This window comes from Xyrauchen texanus, chromosome 43 (assembly GCF_025860055.1).
Source record: "Xyrauchen texanus isolate HMW12.3.18 chromosome 43, RBS_HiC_50CHRs, whole genome shotgun sequence".
Taxonomy (NCBI): domain Eukaryota; kingdom Metazoa; phylum Chordata; class Actinopteri; order Cypriniformes; family Catostomidae; genus Xyrauchen; species Xyrauchen texanus.
In genome coordinates this window covers 8,318,096-8,338,065 of record NC_068318.1, presented here as the reverse complement: position 1 = coordinate 8,338,065, position 19,970 = coordinate 8,318,096, and the positions used below count along the sequence as shown (strand labels likewise).

Sequence of the window (19,970 nt, the reverse complement as noted above, 5' to 3'; positions counted from 1 at the left end):
TAAGTCGCTGAATTTACCAACGTACCAATGAGGCTCTGGCATTGAGTCTTGAAATTATTCAAGAGATTTGTTTTAGACACAGGTAGCAATAAAAGAGATTCTTGAGCACACATGTATATTCCACATTTTCAGAGTTGTATCCAATAGCTAAATTTACTTCCTTAAATTGTTGTCCAAAAAGTGAACTGCGGTTGGTCATTTTACACAGTTTTTCGCTAGAAAAAGAGAATGCTATGATTGTGTGTTTGATTGAAAGATTAGTTTTGAGGGTGTGGAAAAAGCTGTGTCTGTTTGAAATTAAGTGGGAATATAGCAGACTGAATTTCCAAAAGCAACAGGTCTGCCTTGTCAACATTCTCATTGGTCCATTGATATCACTTTAGAACCTTTGGGATTTATCCGCATGTTGGTCTCCTTCATGCAATGGAGCCACTGTTCATGATGCAAACAGAGGGTGAAAGCACGCCCCAACAAATAGTATAGGAGGGTGAGGACCGCCCAATTGATGGCCAAACACTCCTTCTCTACCGTGCTGACCTAGTCTCCTAAGTGAGAGTTTGTGACAAATGTACAGCACGGGCACTCCTCCCCTCCACCATCTGGGTAGTACCGCTTCCAACACCCTGTCCAATGTGTCCATCTGCAAGATAAAAGGGAGGGAAAAGTCAGGCTCTGTCCACTGGGCCGGATCTTATGCCCCATTTTAATAAGATCATTCAGCGGGCCGGCTGGTGAGGGTCAAATAATTAGGCACAAACATCCAAAAAATAGCCAGCCAGCCCCAGGAACTGTCTTACCTCTTATTTGGTCTTAGGTCTCAGGCAGGCTGAAATTGCTACGTTTTATCAATTTGGGGCTGGACATGTCCACGACCCAAGTTGAAGCGCAGATACCGTACTTCCACCTGCCCAATTGCGCACTTCTTTGGGTTTGCCGTGAGTCCCGCTCATCTCAACAACCTCAAGACAGCCCTCAGATGCTGCAGATTCCGCTGCCAATCATTACTGTAAATAATGATATCATCTAGATAAGCAGCAGTGTATGCAGCGTGCGGTCTGAGGATTCGGTCCATGAGCCGCTGAAACATAGCCGGGGCCCTGAACAAACCGAACGGAAGCGCTACGAATGGGTGAATTCCGAAAGGTGTGGAAAATGCCATCTTTTCACAGGACATGGGAGTTAAGGGGATCTGCCAATATCCCTTTGTAAATCAAGTGTTGAATAAAAGCAAGCCACACCTAATTGATCGAGCAGTTCATCAATCTGAGGCATTGGGTATGCATCAAATTTAGACACTGCATAAGTAATACAAGGAATTTATCTCCTGGTGTAAATTCCCATAGCCGAATACTCCTATTATACAACCGGCTTTGACGTTCTTGAGCCTGGAGTTAATTCTCCTGTTAATTGCCCCAATGTGTGGAGTTTTTCTTTCAGGTCAAGAATGTATTGAATTTTGTTTTAGCTGTTTGAAGTTCCCTCCTCCCAATTTTCCCATAGGACATTGAGCATGCAGCGCGTTCGACGCCGTACAATTATTTAAATGGGAAGTACCTCGTGGAGGCTTGCGGGACCTCTCGTACTTCAAATAATAATGGGCTTGAGCCACTTGTGCCAATTTCGAGCATCTTCGTGCACAAATTTACGAACCATATTCTTTAGTGTCTGATTTAATTATTCGACTAAGCTGTCCATTTGGTAGTGGTAAACTCTGGCCCAAATCGATTTTATTCCACAATAATTTGTACAGTTCGCATATTTTATGTGACATAAACGTCGTGCCCTGATCAGGGAGGATTTCTTTTGAAATGCTGAGATGTTGCGCAGAGGCACTGCTTCTGGATATAGCATTGCGTAGTCCACCACAACCAACAAAAAGCGATGCCCACATGCCGTTCACTCTAATGCCCCGACGAGGTCCATGCCAATTCTTTTGAAGGGGACGTCGATCAATGGGAGGGGGTGCAATGGCGCTTTTGGGGCGGCTGCGGGATTCACCAACTGACATTCACGGCATGCTGCACACCACCTGCAACATCCCTGCAAATGCCCAGCCAATACAAACGGCCATCAGACAGTCTACTGTTTTTTCCTGCCCTAAGTGACCCGCCATCGGATTATAATGAGCTGTCTGGGTAACATTTCCAGGCAGCTCTTCGGTACTAACAATTGGGTTATATCCTCCTTTGTCACTCAATACAACTGCTCCTTAATTACTGAATAGTACGGATATGTGAGTGCAATGTCTGACTTGGTTTCATGTGGTCAAAGGCGTGCCTAAGGGTCTTGTCTCACATCTGCTCCAGAGTGAAATCCTGAGCAGGGAATCCTCTAAGGGCTGAGGAAACTGATACTTCCCCCTCCCATATATCCTCATGACATGGAGTTGATGTAGATGACTGTGGATCTGCCTCCCCAGCCAGCGAGTCACACACCACACACTGATACGCTTTGTTACAGGACCCATCCACACACATTCCCCTTAATAAGGTAGTAAATGCTGGCCAGTTCGTTCCCAAGATTACTGGATGGGTGAGGTGGGAAATAACCACAGCCTCAACGCTATGTTTTAGTCCCCAAAATTGAATAGTGACCATCACTAAAGGGTCATTTGGATGTGCACACACCTTAACTTGACCTACCGGCTTTTATCCAACACATCGGATTGAACAAAGCTTTGGTGAATGGAGGTTTGTTTACAACCTAAATCCATCAAGGCTTGATATGTACTCACCTTAATCCTCACAGGTATCCGGTATGCTCCTGATTGATAGGGTGCGGCCTGTGGCACGTCGGGGACCCGGACCAATATCTCCACCTCCATCGTGGGACACCTTTCCTGGAAATGTACAGGTTCCTCGCAGATCCAGCAGACCAGTCCAGGCTTCACACCCACACCCGCGGCCAGTGGATTCACCAGCCTGTGGGGGAGAGCGTAGAGGGTTTGGATTGAACAGCCCACAGGACCAGGGAACCAGTTTTAGGTAGGAATTCCCTGTTTCTGGGGAACAGGAACAGGATGAGGGGAGGGAGGAGAGATAGCGAGAGAGAGTGAGACGAAGACCATGGCTTGCCAGCAGGTGTCACGGAACTGTTGGGTGAATCCGAACGGGCAGCTGTGCTCGCCAAGCGTCTGCGAGTGGAAGTGTTGCTGATGTTGTTTTGGGCTGTGGCCGACCCATTGTAGGATGGCCTTCCTCAAGTCCTAATACATCAGAAGGTTGGCCACAGGAAGTTGTTGAGCCATGAGCTGGGCTTCCCCGGACAACAGGAGCAGTAGACAGACTGCCCACTGGGTGCTTGGCCACTTCCACCATTTACTCGAAAAGCTTGATAAAAGCCTCCGGGTCGTCCTGCGGTACCATCTTGGTCAGCGTGATAGGTATGGCCATGGGTGGGTCTGGGGTCGTGGCTGAAGACCACTCCTGGTGTATGAAGCTCTTTAACACCTGCTGGTTCTCTGCTTGAGCCTGGAACAGCACTTTGAACCTTTGTTCTTGTTCCAAGCGTAGCACAAGCAGAGCCTGATGTTGGGCTTAGTGGATGCTGGTGAGGGTCTTGATTACTTCAGCCCTTGGCAAGGACTTCATGATGATGTTTCTTCCTCCTAATTCCTGGGTTTCATCACCACTCTGACAAGGTCACTTGCTAAGTCTTGAAAGAGGAAGCAGGGGCCAGGTAAACGCTCCACATAAATCTTTATTTAAAAAAAAAATTCTATCACACAAAGAATTTATTTTCAGCACACTAATGCACACACACATTGGGCTTCTCTTTGCGTCTCTCTCGCTTTCTCTCCCCTCTGGTGGTTTGGACTGCCCTAAAGAGCTGTTAGAGATAATTTCACACAGGTGTCAATCCTTACCGTTCTTCCTCACTCGGCCTCGCTCTCCAAAGATGTTGCTTAGCCATGCCCACATCACCACAGACTGCAATCTTTATTAGCAATGGGAATCCTAAGGAATTTAACGATTATGGTTCCTTAACGGTTCGGTTAAAGATTGTTTTAGAACTTGTGAGGTAGAAGTATTTGGAAATATGAAATACAATTCTTATTGGATTCGGTGCCCTTGACAATTATGAGCATACATTTCATAATTTCAGATTTTAACAGAACAGTCTTGCAAAAGGTGTTTACACAGACTTTTAAATTTCATTAATAATAAAAAAATGACATTAATTACAACGAGGGCTGACAATTTAACGATTTAAAAAATTAACGAAATTAATTATGTCCCTGAACCATAATAAGGAATATTCCTTCCATCGGAGTAACTTCAGCTTGAAGTACCACCTATTTTCAGCTGGGCACAGTAAGCGAAACTCTAGCTCAATGGTTCTCAACCTTTTTTTTTGTATTTTTTATCCCCTTTTCTCACAATTTGGAATGCCCAATTCCCACTACTTAGTTGGTCCTCGTGGTGGCATGGTTACACATCTCAATCTGGGTGGCAGAGCACAAGTCTCACTTGCCTCCGCTTCTGAGGCCGTCAGTCTGTGCATCTTATCATGTGGCTCGCTGTGCTAGTCACTGAAGAGACTCACAGCACAGGCTCATGCTGCTCTCTGCGATCCATGCACAACTTATCTGCGCCCCATTGAGAGCGAAAAAAATAAACCCCTGCGCTAGCTGAGTAGGCAACACGCAGCTGAATAGACACCAAGCCACTCAGGCTTGCATGACACAAGCAACAGCACAAGATGGACCCATTCTTGCTTTCAAACCTGTAAGTCGATGTGTCATTTCTCACCTGGTGTGTAACCCCTTTTAACATGTCGCTTTGGATAGAAGTGTCTGCTAAACTGCAACTTGTTTCACTTCATGATGCATGGAATCTTTTTTATAATCCTATAATCTCTGTTTTAATTAGTATATTGGCTCAGCGAAGCTGTTGCTAAACATTTATCAAACAAATCTACTCTTGTTGATTCTTCCGTTGACGCAACAGCCTCCTATAGTTTAGAGCATACAACATAGCTGCCATATTGAAGCAACTGCTGTGCAAAGTGATCCAATAATTCAAGTTGAGACATGGATTAAATTGAACCCTAAATACTCATTGTGTTTGTTTGTGTCTGTCTGCAGTGCTCCGCACAGTGTGGACTGGGACAGCAGATGCGGATGGTTCAGTGTCTGTCATATACAGGACAGCCCTCCAACGAGTGCCCTGATTCATTGCGACCCAATACCATGCAGCAGTGTGAAAGCAAGTGTGACTCTACACCCACCTCAGGTGGTGACGGTAAGTCAATTATCCATCCGCTAAAGAGCAGTGATGACGACGGATTGTCATCATTGAGCGCCTGTAGCACCTGGTTAAATAAGATTGCAGATGGTTAATAAAAAAGATGCCGGTTTTTGCACTGAAATTCCAAACATAAAAAAGAAACGCAACTGCTTAGCGAATTCGCCCATTAGGTTTGTCCATGGAGCAATCGTTTGGTTACGTATGTAACCTCCATTCCCCGAGGGAGGGAACGACATGTTGTGTCGGAGAAGCGACACTAGGGGTCTCTCTTGAGCGCCGATATTCACCTCTGACCTATTGAAAAGGGCCAATGAGAGTTGGCAGTCAGTATTTGCATACCCCGCCCCCGCATAACGGGTATTTAGGAGGGCAAATACGGAAGTTTAGTCAGGATTTTTCTGAGGAGCCGGAAATGGTCCGGCCACAACAGTGGCTCGGTTCAGCGACATGGCGGAGGAAAGACACAACGTGTTGTTCCCTCCCTCGGGAACGGAGGTTACATACGTAACCAAACGTTCCCCTTCTGTCGCTCTCTCCACGTTGTGTCGGAGAAGCGACACTAGGGGACCCATTCCAATCTTGCCATGTGCTGAACCGTGTACGTGAACTGCCAATACAGAGGCGGGCAGGGATTCATCCAGTGCCACGCATCGTCTGTACCCGGCTGCACGTACCCTTCCCCAATGCCCCATACGAACATCGGGATCCTTCTAGTTACCATGAGAGGGGAACAAGGCGATGTTTGCCAACATGGGAACGGGCCAGCCTGGCTGGGCCTCTTTTCTCTCTATGTTTCTCGCATAGAGCAATCACGGCCGGGGCCCTTACACGCATATAGGGAAGGGGGTCTTACCCAGACCCTGCGGAGACCACACCTGCCCTTTTTCTTGGGGAGGAAAAGTGGTAGACATGTCACACAGCCGTCTTAGGGCTCGTGTGGAAAGTATGGTGCGGTGATAGATCGAGCCTCAAAAGGGGGGAGTTGCTACAGCACGGCGACCGGGGCAGCTGTAACTGCCTAAGGGAGACACGGGGGTCCGCTCGTAAGGGGACAGAACCGTGGAAATACACACAGGGGGAGTCCGAGCAGGAGGCCTTACCTGTGGAGCACCTATACCAGTACAGGGTAGCCATCAGGGTTCCTGCAGTGGCTTGGGTCGGCGAGTTCCTCCGCTGAACCGCGGACCCAGAGGGCTGGGGAGGAATCGACCAGGGTCCCGACTCGGAGTGGGGCGCCCTGGGAAAAAAGGCGCACTACTTAACCTTGACGTCAGGAAAAGGGCGCTGGGCGCAAGCGATCCACCCGGCCGGTCAGTCTACGTGTTACCGAGTTCTACGGGCTCGGACCTGACAAAACACAGTCTCTGTGTGTGCACAGTAACTCTCGAGAGTGTGCTAGGATAAGCCAGTCGTCGAGGTTGTTGAGAATGCGGATGCCGGCTACTCGTAGTGGGGCAAGAGCCGCCTCTGCGACCTTCGTGAAGACGTGAGGGGACAGAGGCAGGCCGAAGGGGAGGACTTTGTACTGAAACGCCTGGCCGTCGAACGCGAACCGTAAGAAGGGTCAGTGTCATGGCAGAATTGAGACGTGGACGTACGCGTCCTTCAGGTCTACCGCTGCGAACCAATTTAGATGCTGAACGCCAGCCAGAATATTTCTCTGCGTGAGCATTTTGAACGGGAGTTTTAACAAGGCCCGATTGAAAACTCGCAGGTCCAGGATTGGTCGTAAGCTGCCGCCTTTCTTGGGTACAATGAAGTAAGGGCTGTAGAAACCCTTCCTCATTTCGGTTGGAGGGACAGGCTCTACCGCGCCCTTGGCTAAGAGGGTCGCGATTTCCGTGTGCAGGGAACTGGCATGCTCGCCGTGTACTGCGGAAAAGCGGACGCCCCTGAAGGGGGCGGAGCGGGCAAACTGAATTGCGTAACCGAGTCGAATGGTCCGGTGCAGTCAGCGTGATGCGTTGGGAAGCGAAAACCACGCTTCCCAGCTCTGCGCTAGGGGCACCAAAGGGACGCAGTATTTTGGGCGTACCCGGCGGGCCTCGCAGCGGGGCGGAACAGGTAATGCAGCGTCGGGCAGCTTTGTTGCGGCCTGAGGCTGGGGTGCTGAGAATAGACTCAAAGCACTTACCTTGCTCCGTGCACCCGGCAGTTCGTGACTGAGGAGGAGGTCTGCTGGCGTCCTCTGGACTCGTCTGAACCGGCCGGCCGGGGGGCAGTCGTAGGCAGGCGGAAGGCAGGATCGCCGCGTCCGGTGTACCGGGACTGTCGTAATCTGAAAGCAGATTGCTGTGAGAACGGCATTTGCGGGCCAGGTGACCCAAAGGCAAAGGAAGTAGCTCTTTTATTGAGAATGTGGGTACCACAGCCCCCGTCAGGGGGTGTGGCAAATGAAAAAACAAAGGATTCTCCACCCGGCCCTCCACCGGGGGACGGAGCGGTCTTACCACCTCCGGAGCTAACGTCTTCGGCTCTGGGTCGACTGTCTCAGGAACGCTGGGGAGCCTTCCGGGTCCTAGAGGGGGTTCGTGAGACGGGGGCGTACGCCGCCTGCGGGGTGCTCGACGTTGGGGCTGAGAGCTGGGCCCGGGTTGGGGCGGAGCAGGAGCTGGTTTCTTCGCCACAGGGGGACGCCCTCAGCGAGCAGACGGGGCAGGGCCCGTAGCGGCAGGTGTGTGGCGGGGCATGATGTGAGAGATGGCCTCCGTCTGCTTCTTCACCGCGGAGAACTGTTGGGCGAAGTCCTCGACGGTGTCGCCGAAAAGGGCAATCTGGGAGACAGGTGCGTCTAGGAAGCGGTTCTTGTCGGCCTCACGCATCTCGACCAGATTGAGCCAGAGATGGCGTTCCTGGACCACTAGGGTGGCCATCGCCTGTCCGAGTGCCTGCGCTGTGGCCTTCATCGCTCTCAGGGCGAGGTCGGTCGCTGAGCGCAGTTCCTGCAGCACATCAGGATCAGGTCCACCCCGTGCATGTTTCTGAGTGCTTTGGCCTGGTGGACTTGCAGGAGGGCCATCGCATGCAGAGGCGGAGGCAGCGCGTCCAGCCGCACTGTAGGCCTTCGCGTTGAGCGAGGATGTTGTCCTACAGGGCTTGGATGGGAGTACGGGGCGGCCACGCCAGGAGGTAGGGCTACCGGGGCATAGATGGTACGCAACTGCCCTATCGTCCTGGGGAATCGCCCCGTATCCGTGGTGCTCTCCGCCGTCGAGGGTGGTGAGAGTGGAGCGGGTGGCACCTAGACGGGCGGAGAGCGGGGCTCTCCATGTAGACGTCGGCTCGTCATGCACCTCCGGGAAAAACGGGACCAGGGGGATGCGAGGCCGCGAACGGCGCGCTGCCCCCAGGAACCAGTCATCCAACCGTAAAGGCTGTGGGGAGGATGGAGGGTTCCAATCCAACCCCATGCTCACGGCGGCCCGGGAAAGCATGTCAGACATCTGAGCGTCGGCCTCAGCCTGGGCCTGATGGCCCGAAGGCGGCAGTCCAGGGGAGTCCTCGGCATCAGACATCACACTCTCCGATGCAGCGGCGAGCTCATCTGCTTCGGGCTCGGGAGGATAGACAGCCGGGCCGTGAGGCGAGCCGCTATTGCCGCGAGCGTAGACGGGGACCAGCGAGCGTGTCGGGGAACGGGAGGTTCGCGGGGGGCTACCCGGCGAAACTGCACCTGCTGCCGCCCCCAAATCGCCCCCAGCGCCAACCGCATCGTCCTCAATCCCGTGGGAAGAAGGAGCAATGCGGGGTGCAGCTGGGGTGGCTTGCTCTCTGTTGAAAGCAAGCCGCGACCGCAACGTGGTCATGGTCATGTTCTCGCAGTGAGAACATGAGCCATCCGCAAACGCCGCCTCGGTGTGATCGCGGCCCAAACACACGAGACAGCGCCTGTGGCCGTCTGAAGCGGAGAGCACTCTACCGCATCCAGGAACAACACAGGGGTGCAAGGGCATCTTGAAAAAGATGCGTCCTGAAAAGGACGTTCAACGCCGCTGTGTTTTGCTCTTTTAGAGAAATTCACTCTTTTAAGGGAAATAACTCTTTTAATACACAATATGTGTGTGTGTCTGCGCTGTCGAAGTGCTCAGGGGCAACAATGCATGCCGTGCAATGAGAAGAGAAAGCCGCTGTTGTGCGCCGTCAAGATCCAACAGCATGCAGATCGTCAGAGGAAACAGGAACGTTTTAATGGCGTGTAACTCGCAGCAAACTGCAGACAGACCATCGGCTCTGAAGAAATTTTCTGACTAAACTTCCGTATTTGCCCTGCTTAAATACCCGTATGCAGGGGCGGGGTATGCAAATACTGACTGCCAACTCTCATTGGCCCTTTTCAATAGGTCAGAGGTGAATATCGGCGCTCAAGAGAGACTCCTAGTGTCGCTTCTCCGACACAACGTGGAGAGAGCGACAGAAGGGGAACTATTGCTGCTGGTTTCAAGATGTGGAGATTGTTAACTAATAGTAGATCCAGTGAAGGCTTCAAAAACTGTTTAATGAGGACACGGAAGCATTGAGCCTGATCTTTGTAGTCCGCACACCCTCTGACAAGTAATAATTATTTGAAAGTGATAGACATGAATGTCTGTTTTTGCAATGAACTCAGTCCTGCTCCATGTGTTTCCTTACAAAGCACAATGCAATTGTTGCAAAATAGGATTTTATCTCAGGTGGAGATAAATCCTATCTCTTTTTCAATGTTAATCTGAATGCTTGTCGTAACCAGCTGCCACCATGACAAGTGAACATGAAAGAAATTGAGCAACAAACAGAAGAGGTTGCAAGATAACAGAAGAGGATAGAATAGATACTGTACCAACATTCTGTCCCATTACAAATGGGACAGAATGGTGATTTATGGGGGCCAGTAATTATCGCCTAAGCGAGGTAGATGACAAGTAGGCCTAGTCTTCACGAAGTGCTCCATTCCACCATTGTGTGACAAATTGTGCATCTCACCCATGCACTGATTACCTCCTGGATTCACACATGCATCTGAAACATGACTCGAATTTTAAGAACCCAAATGTTTGTCCGCATTGGAAATATGGACATGGTTTTTGTTAAAAAATAAATAAATAAATAAAAAACAGATGAATATAAAGTGAAAAGTAAAAATCTTCAAGGCAACTCTTCAAGTTCTTCAAGGCAGGCAGTCAAAGAATGCATCTCCACCTTGGTTCCAAGTTATGCTGCTTAGATGTGTTAGTGTTTATCTATTGACGTGCTCATCAGAGACTCAAGAGAGAAAACTGGGCCAGCAGTCGCAGATCCAGCAGGCTCTGGGTTGTGTATTAAAGTTCTGCGTCATTGTTCCACAGGGATCTGCCTATCATTTAAATTAAATTGTTCACCCAAATATGAAAATTCTGTAATCGCTTTTTCACACTCACGTTGTTCCAAACCTGTATGACTTTCTGTTCCACATAAAAGGATACATTTTGAAGAACGTGCCGGTACCTCTTTTTTTTTAAACAGTGGCAGTGGATAGTAGTTGCACTTTAATGGTTCCAAAAGGATTGAAAAATATCGTAAAAGTAATCCATGCATCATATTCCTCATCTTCTGAAGGCAATTGAAATGTTTCGGTGAAAAACAACCCAAAATTCAAGTAAATCTTTGGTGAAAATCTTGACGCCTGTTGTGTGTTCATGAGAGAAGCTTGTTCACACTAGTCATGCTTCCATCCAAGTTAGGAATTAAATGTATGCGGTAACAACAATTTGTGAATAAAGCAGTGTTTCCATATCATGGTTTAGAGTGGGCAAAACCGTCTCACGAACCACATGTTTGCTTGCGATTGGAGGCAGATACATTATATCTGAGAATGAAATCATGTAAGACAGTTCTGAGAGGCAATTTTAGCCAGTTATTATATTATTATAATTGTAGCCAGATGACAGGCTTTGTTTCCGGCATTTGAGATGCAATGCAATGATATTCATGATTTGCTTAGAGTTAAATAGAGCTGCTAGTGGCAGATAATGGGGGCCAAGCAGTTTGGATAAGTGGATTCTGCTATAGTGATTTCCAGACTGTTTGATCTACTTCGCCTTAAATTGTATATGCATCACCTAGAGACCCTTATGACAAAATTTATCAAAAGAATTTTGATTCATCAAATCATTTAGAAAGGATTTTTTGGGCCATGGCCCAATTCAATTATCAACCTATATTTTATAATAACTTTTTATTTTTATAGGCGCCTTTCAAGACTCTCAAGGACACTTTACAGACATAATGAATTTTACAATAAGAAAAGATAAAATCCTAAAATCACATATAAAAATTTGCATTATCATAGGAATATATATAGTCATAAATAATAGTTATTTGTGGTAACCTAATTTAAAAAGGTGGGTTTTGAGGAGGGACTTGAATGTGGAAAGACAATCACAATTACGGATATCTGGCGGTAAAGAGTTCCAGAGTCGTGGAGCAGCACTGCTAAAGGATCTGGACCCCATAGAAGTCAGACGAACAGAAGGTATAACAAGAGAGAGAGAGAGGAACAGGATCTAAGAGTACGGGTAGGAGAATATATATGAATAAGATCTAGAAGATAGGAAGGTGCTAGGCTATGAAGAGGTCAATAACAGAATCTTGTAATCAATACGAAGTTTAACAGGGAGCCAGTGAAGTTGTTGAAGAATAGGAGTTATATGGGCAGAGTTAGAAGTTTGTGAAATAATCTGTGCAGCCGAGTTTTGTACCAGCTGTAATTTATACTGAAGTTTTTGTGGTAGACCAAATAAAAGGGAATTACAATAATCCAAGCGGGACATAGCACCACTTTTATAGCACCACTTAGTCAGATAGGTGTGTATGTGTGTGCGCAAGAGTGGGGTTAGGGTAAGGGTTAGGTTATGTACAATTGGGAACATCCTGTCAAATTTAGTGTCTCTAGGACTTACTGTTTTTACTGCCTAGACACTTTTAGTGTAGAAAATATAATAATAATGAGAGGAAGTAGAGAATGGCTTATTGAAGCAGTCACGTTACTTTTTTGAAACGAATCTGTATTCCGACATAAATGAAATAGGAACTTATTCTGTAAATGTACAGTATTTCCATCCATGTTTATGCACATCTTATATAAAAAAAGGCAGCTCTTTCGAGCGAGTGTATACGTTTTTTTATGCACATCTTGGTGTTTCCATACAACATTATTCATGCAATATCCCAAAATGTACATAAAAATATGTGTATGGAAACCCAGAAATGCTGTGGCTAAAACAAGACAAACTTCTCTCATGATCACCAAACTGGCGTCAAGATTTCTTTTACAATACATTTGCATAATATTTTAAGCTTGAAGGTGAAATCACTATCAATTGTCATTGTATTGAAAAGTGGGACCAGGACATTTGTCGTACAGGTTTGGAATGGCATAAGGGTGTTTAAACTTCGACAGAATTTTCATTTTCGGCTGAACTATCCCTTTAACCCATTCTCCCCTATATGGTTCCCCAGCTTTGACCACTTCATTCAATCCTTCACGTATCCTTTCTCATTCCCCTCTTTTCTTCCTCCCTCTAGAGTGCAAAGACGTAAACAAGGTGGCATATTGCCCATTGGTGCTGAAGTTCAAGTTCTGCAGCCGTGCGTACTTTAGGCAGATGTGCTGCAAAACGTGCCAAGGACACTGACCCCGAGGAGTGAAGCAGAGACAGATGCCGAAAAAAAGGAAGGAGAGAGAGAACCGGGCAGAGGAAAAAGCAAACCAGCATTGTTGGTGTCAGCGCTGGGCACTCTCTCTTTCTCTTGCTCTCTTCACTTATACACACATTGACATACAACAGCTTTTGTAGCCCTGTGGAACCCTAATCACTGCTCAGCACTGTGCTGACACCTTTGTTGTATTTTCACTTCTGTGAAGTGGGAATGTATAAAATGATCATTATTGTTGTTATTTTTATAATAATAATAACAATTGCTATTGGCTATTATTATTATTATCGATGTCTTTCTGTTGTTATAATCCAAAGTGCTGGACACATCATTCGTAGGAGGTAGCAAGGCAGAGATTTCCTTCATGGCACCCATGCACAGAAGACCTGACTGTTTTTTCCCTAGGTCTCATGTACACACTACTCCCACAGATTTGTTGGCAACACTGCATTGGGGGCGTTCACAATGACGGTGTCATTCAGATAAACCCGAAGTCATACATTTTCAATGTGAGTTAGCGATTTGAGGCGACCTGAGCCCAGACACAACAAAGTTGAGAACAGTTCAACTATCTGCATGTTCAATGACTACGAATGGGAGGTAGAAAATTATGTGACCTGCTGCTTGATATGGTTGAATACTCCAGTCAAGTAGTAAAACCAACTAGCAACCAACAGTACAACGACTTGGTGACCTCCAGCGATTTAATTGCTGTTAATCAATACATTTACATGCACTTTTGAAAGTTACATTTCAGTCTAAAACAATAATTAGCCTTTTTAAAATGCCATGTAAACACTTTAGTCTGACTAAATCACTGAATTCGGACTAACAGATCTAGGTAATGCCATTGTTGCTCAGCTTTGTCCAGCATGTATTCTCCTTTTTCTTGAACATGGAAGTGTCCCGATTTATACCAGAACACTGTTTTCTTTGTCCAGTCTTCTGTGTCTGTTCATAGCAGATAATGTGATGTTTAACGTATTAAATGTGTAAAAATTGCCTAAAAAAAGAATGTAACTCCAAAGTGATGATACTTTTTACAGTAGGTAGATGACATAATACTATAGCCCGCGGTTAATTCCATTGAATTCATTTACTATTTCAGAGTTGTTATAGCCAATAACTGCACAGGTTTTTACATTACTTGTTCTGGAGACTAAACCAAAAAACAGTCCAGCAGTAATCAGAATCATAATCCCGTCACCTAGTGGTCGGTCAGGAAAACTGTGACCTCGACACTGTGCGCATGCTCCAAAAGAGAGAGGTGATGCGCGATGTGTATTTCACCCAGCGAATTTCACATCCATCCATTTGATTACACTCGGTGTCACGTGTACTTGGACTGACGAAGATGAAGAATGTAGCTCGATTACAAAAAACACAAGAGTTGTTTCATAATGAGATTCATGGTGTGCATGCAGTTTTATCGCAAACGATAACTTGGAACTTCTGTGCGGGTCTTTGACATTTAAACTGATTAATTTGGCTCACGCTTTTATCCAAAGCGACTTTATGTGCTTTCAAGGTTTACATTTTATCAATATGTGCATTGCCTGGGATCGAACCAATGACCTTTGTGTTGGTAGCACCGTGCTCTATCAATTGGAAAGTGTAAACCTATACCTAAAGCCCTAGTCGCCACTACTTGAAGAAAAACAGGGTAGTAAGAATGAGCTCTGTGGTGCTAAAATCTCAATTCGAGCTTAAGTGTCCAGATGTTCAGTTGTAGCCACCTGTTTTACTAAGCTGAATCACATGGCCATGGGCCAAAGAATTCCACTGTTGTCTGACATTTGAACAAGGCCTGAAAATCAGATCAGCTCACACCTCCAAAAGGGACGTCTCAAGTATTGTGTCTTTAGAATTATTATGGACACCGGAGACAGGCATTAATTGCGACTCTGACGTGATTCTGCTATAAATTGTGCAGCTCTGACATCTGTAAGTCTGTTCCGGGGCCCAGAGTGTTCCAGACGCCATAATTTCCTTGTAAAATGTGTGCTGTGACCATGCTTCACCACATTATCAGCAATATATGCAGACAATTCATCAGCTTAGTGGTGTCCAAGTAGGTTTTAGAGATCTCCATGTATGCAATGCTGATCCATAAGTAAAGTTAAGTGAAGGGCCAGTATCTGGGTAAACTGCCAGACCCCACGGATCCAGTCTGTGATCGACTACCTCCAGAACACCCCCTCTTCCTCCTTCCCTGTGATCGCACTGCTTCCAGCCCGCATTCTTAAAGAGAGAAGACCTCAAACCCTCCAAATTCAATGGTGCTTGTCTTCCTGCAGCTGAGGACTGTTTGTTCCGCTGCTTTCCTTCCTCTCACCTTTTGTGTGGCTGGATCATCTGGCTTTATTGTGCTACGAGACCTTCATGCACTCTGATCTTGAGGTCTAAGTAACTGACTGAAAACTAAGGACAGTTTATGTCTGTTTCAAAACTTAATGAGCTCTGTACCTAGATAGAATTTCCAAGATTTTATAGGCCAAGTTTGAAACCTCCATTTTCAGTTTTCCGACGTCAAGTATTCAGTTATGGAGAGCATTTTCGAGGGGAAAACGTTGTCCTAGTGTGAATTATAGCCGTAAACGTTGCAAAATTAATGCGTTTTCAAGCAAAAACGTATTATTGTTGACAAGGCCATAGTCCTGCTCTCAATGCAAAGGTTGTTCCAAAAGATAGATACCTACCATCTTTTGGCCAAATAGGAACCCTCAGAGCCACAGCATTGCAGAGTTCCAACATAGAGTATTATTAATTGTTGGTCGAGAAACAGACCAAAATGTAAGTCCTTGTTCACGTATTCATGATTATAGTGATTCTTCAGAAAGATTATTCAGCAATGCTGATAATAAATGACATTCAATATCAAAAATATATCAATAAAAAGTACAATCTAATAAAAAAAATAGACTATTTTAACCAATTTTTGTAATACAGCATTTGTGTCATTAGCTTAGCAGCATGCTAACTTTATTGGAATCAGTTGCTGGTCAGCTATGAAATGCGCTATTCGCTACCAATATAAAACTTTCCAAATCAGTCACTTGCAAGGTTCTATTTTGCCTATTGAGTTTTTGGAATAGAGTCTTTCTTTTTTACACTGGTTTAAGCTTTTGTAAACATTCCTGCAACTATCTTTTACCACAATTGGGTGACTGATGCAGTCTTAGCAAAGGGAACTTAGGAATTGGGTGCCACAGTATTAGAGCTCACTTCAGTTATGGGGCACAACAGACAGATAGTTAGAAAGAGGAGTTTAGGAGACATTCGTTACCATTTTTAATCATACAACCATTCTACTTTTGCTGCTGCTACTTTTTTTGTAGCCACAAACACAACATTAATCAATGATGTATTGTTATGAAATGTTTAATCTGAGATTATTCAACAGTGAACAGTGGACATGTAGGCCCAACGAGCTGAGCATCCTAAAATTGTGCTTTGAAAATCCTAAGGCTTGAAGTGCAAGTTTACTGGCTTTGGAACATGGAGGCAAGAGACTCTCAATAAGACTCAATGGAACTCAATGGAACATCGCTGTGAACTTGTGTCTTTGAATGTCACATCGTTTAACCTGTACCTACAGAAGAGAGTTTTGCATTTTTGTGAATAGTTGCTTATATTTTATATTCAGTATTAATGTTGGTACACTGTTACTAATTTTTTTCATATGTAAATTATATGCTAATTTATTGCCATTTGTCACTTGTTTTATGTACGTTTCACTGCATGCAAACTGAAATCTAGTCTAGTGTAAACGATGCAGTGAAATAACACCTTTCACAGTCTGTTTTAGTCTCTGTAAAAATGTGAGTTTGAATGTGTCTTTCTTGCTACTAGAGCATTTTTAAAACTACATTTTGTGTGAGTTGAGCGTTTGAGTGCGTGTGTGTCGGTATGGTATTACTGCACTGTTCTCGAGCGCCAGTGCTCACGAAAAATTATAATAAATAATGGTAAATGATGTTAAATGGTAAAAAAAAAAAAAAGAAAAAAAAAAAAAGAGATATTCCCATAATAACTTTAACATTCTGAGGCCTTTTGGCTTGTATCATTGGTGAATCCTACGATATGTAATGGATCCTGAAATAAAATAACTTTAAAGAGTTGCGTTTGCCTATGATGTTTTTTCATTCTTTTCCACAAATAGCTTAAGTTAATCTAAATGAGTTTACATTTTGGAATAAAAGGGTTAATTCATTAAAGAGATATTTCACTTCAATAAATATATTGACTTTCTTCTGTGGAACATATAGTTCAGAATGTCCAGAGTGCAGTTTGTAACAGAGACTATACGGCTGTCAAGCTGCATTATGTAAGTAGTCCATATGACTCATCTTTAAATTTTGCCTCCACTAACTCTCAAATCTCGTTCAATAAAGTGCAACTGTCTGGTTCTAGAAGTAACTGCATAAATCTTTCTACAATCTCAAACTACTTATACATTTTTATATATCTGAATATATAGTAATAAAATTATAATATATTTTTTCTATACATTTAATCAACAACTTTACATCCATACTTTTTATATTTTTCCACCGTTTTTAATTTATGTCATTAGCAATGCTTCAAGGGATTGTAGTTCATTCCCTTATTAAAGATTTTATGTACAATGTCTTGAACGGTTTTCTTTTTATCCAATTTTCAAATACTTTTTTGTAATGTTGTAATGGTTTGGTTCATAGCTTAGAACTCTTTTATTAAAGATTTTATGATATCCCCATGGATATTATTTTCACATGCAAATTAGCTTGTGATTCACAGCAAATGTTTGCCAGAAGTTTGCAGCTCTTCACCGGTAGTGTTGAACCTGCAACAAACCTTTGACAACAATGAACAATTTGCTGCAAGTTTGCTGCAAAGATCATTTGCATGAGAAAATGATCAGTGGTGAATTTGCAGCAAGTTTACTCGCTCAGTTTTTGTAAGAAAGAAAGTAAGTCAAAGACTCATGAAGACAACATAGGGGTGATTCATTGATGACAGAATTTTCATTTTTGGGTAAACTATCCTTTTGTTTCAGAGAATTTAGGCAGTTTACAGCCTTTTAAGTCTTCCATGGCAGTAAGCTAATGCTAATGCTAATGAAAAGTACTCAGAGTACAGACACTGATAGTCCTGTTTTGTCTAAAAGCAACAACTTTACGATAACAAATATTTCTTGGGCTACTGTCTCTGTTATTCCTTGGAAAAGAGTTACAGATACAGCAAAACAGAGAGAGAGAGAGAGAGAGAGAGAGAGAGAGAGATAGGTTTAAGAATGTCTTAGCAGCTGTCAGCTACAATTCGTCTGTTTACATGTCGGCTCGCAGCACAGCCACAACAAAGACATAGCAAGACAGCAGAGGCACTTGCCAAGAAACAGTTCCATTCTTTATCTCTTTGTGAACTGCAGAGTTGGACTGAGAAGTCAAAATAAATAATGATATAGTTTTATAGTGTTGCTCTGTGCATGTAAGGAAACAAGAAATGGTTATGTTCGAGCCATTTGTTGCAGCTGTGTGAATGAATGTCAACAAACTTCTGTCTATGGCAAAATGTTGTGAACATTTTTAGTTTTTCACTATGCAAGAGCCGAGAGTTCACATTGTTAGTATAAGGGGGACTGTGCTTAAGGCATTGGTGATCAAAGACATGCTGATGGCAAGACTGCACTTGTGTTTTGCACTTACCCAAAACAGATGTATATCTTTGAAGGGTTTGTGGAGAGGAACAAAGGGTTTGTTTACTCTGTAGTATGTGGCTGAGCATTGACCTCAGGGGGTAAATATGGTTTAATGCAGTCCACGATGTGGTCTTCTTCACTAAAGAACACTGAAGAGAAACCTGATCATCCATATAACACTTAGAATATTTGCACATTGGGATTACAATAGATTAGAGAGAATAAACACAAGCTTTAGAGACATACTTTCAGTTCTCACATAACAATAGCTCCTTTCCAAAATGTACTGAGCAGCCTACATAGACAGCATTTTAATGCATTGAGGATAGTCGAGAGAAATAGATTTTTTGGTTAATTTCATGCCTTATAGCATTGATAAAAACAGTTTAATCATGTTAAACAGTTTACATGCTGTTGTAATAAATATCAGCACGGCTGTGGGGCTTCAGGATTTCACATATATAGTACAACAGCATGATTTTGAGTGCGATATTTCTTTTATACGACAGTTTTCTAAATTTGAAATGAATGCCACGTAACTTATATTTTAGACAAAATGGCCAAGTAAACACTGCATTAAATTCAGTTTTCACTCCCCTATTTAGAACATAGTCCAATTCTTTGTACACACAGTTTGGTAATTAATGGGAGTGACAACAGTAGGTTGAAAGTTGTTCAGCTGAAATCGGTCTGTGCTTCCTAAAATAGGAATCACTGCCCTGGTGCCCAGAGTGGCCGAAGCTGGAACTGTTGTTGAATGTATGGACACGTGAGATCCAGGCTGCGTTCAGTCTTCACTTTTAACCTTAAGTCCCATAAGCACTTCCCCTCGGGGGAATCCCAGTCACCATTTTGGAAGTCCGTTCCACTTCCTTAAGTGAGCAAGGGAATTTCTGTTGACAGACCCTCAACCCCTTGATTTTGACAGAGGGAGCGAGTCTACACAGATGTATGCTTCAGGCAGCACCATATCCCACAATGCAACTCTATTGTGACGCAACAGCACATCGCACTTCATCAAACCCAACCCCACACAACTCTAATGTATGATGGAAGAGAAGTAAGATCAATTAAGCAGTTTAGAAAAGTCATATTGAGATTTAACAGCATAATATTTATAGCTACCTTAAACAGTTTTTTCACAGTTATAGCCTATGTGTTCATACTTTTTTGTAAAGTGTGATTAATACATAAGCATCTAAAATTACAACCTAAATTTACCTGAATCTGTGGTTGCATCATTCTCTAAAAACTGTTGTTTCTCAGGTGCAAACATCACTAAATAATTCCACGAATTGACATCAGCCCTCTATGTGCTCCAAGTGATCAAGGGTTTAAGGTGATCCAGTCAAACCCATTGCACGGGTTCT

The 19,970-nt window shown here is 44.4% G+C and overlaps 1 protein-coding gene across 1 annotated transcript in view; it reads left to right on the top strand.

Moving 5' to 3' along the window:
- Window positions 1-17,014, top strand: part of LOC127636241 (A disintegrin and metalloproteinase with thrombospondin motifs 6-like) — a 121,696-nt gene extending 104,682 nt beyond the window's left edge. Inside the window, exons 23-24 of the mRNA XM_052116688.1 lie at window positions 5,087-5,243; window positions 12,789-17,014. Coding sequence (XP_051972648.1) covers window positions 5,087-5,243; window positions 12,789-12,898 — 267 coding nt within the window. The 3' untranslated portion in view covers window positions 12,899-17,014. The remainder of the gene's footprint in view (window positions 1-5,086; window positions 5,244-12,788) is intronic.
- The last annotated feature ends 2,956 nt before the right edge of the window (window positions 17,015-19,970 follow it).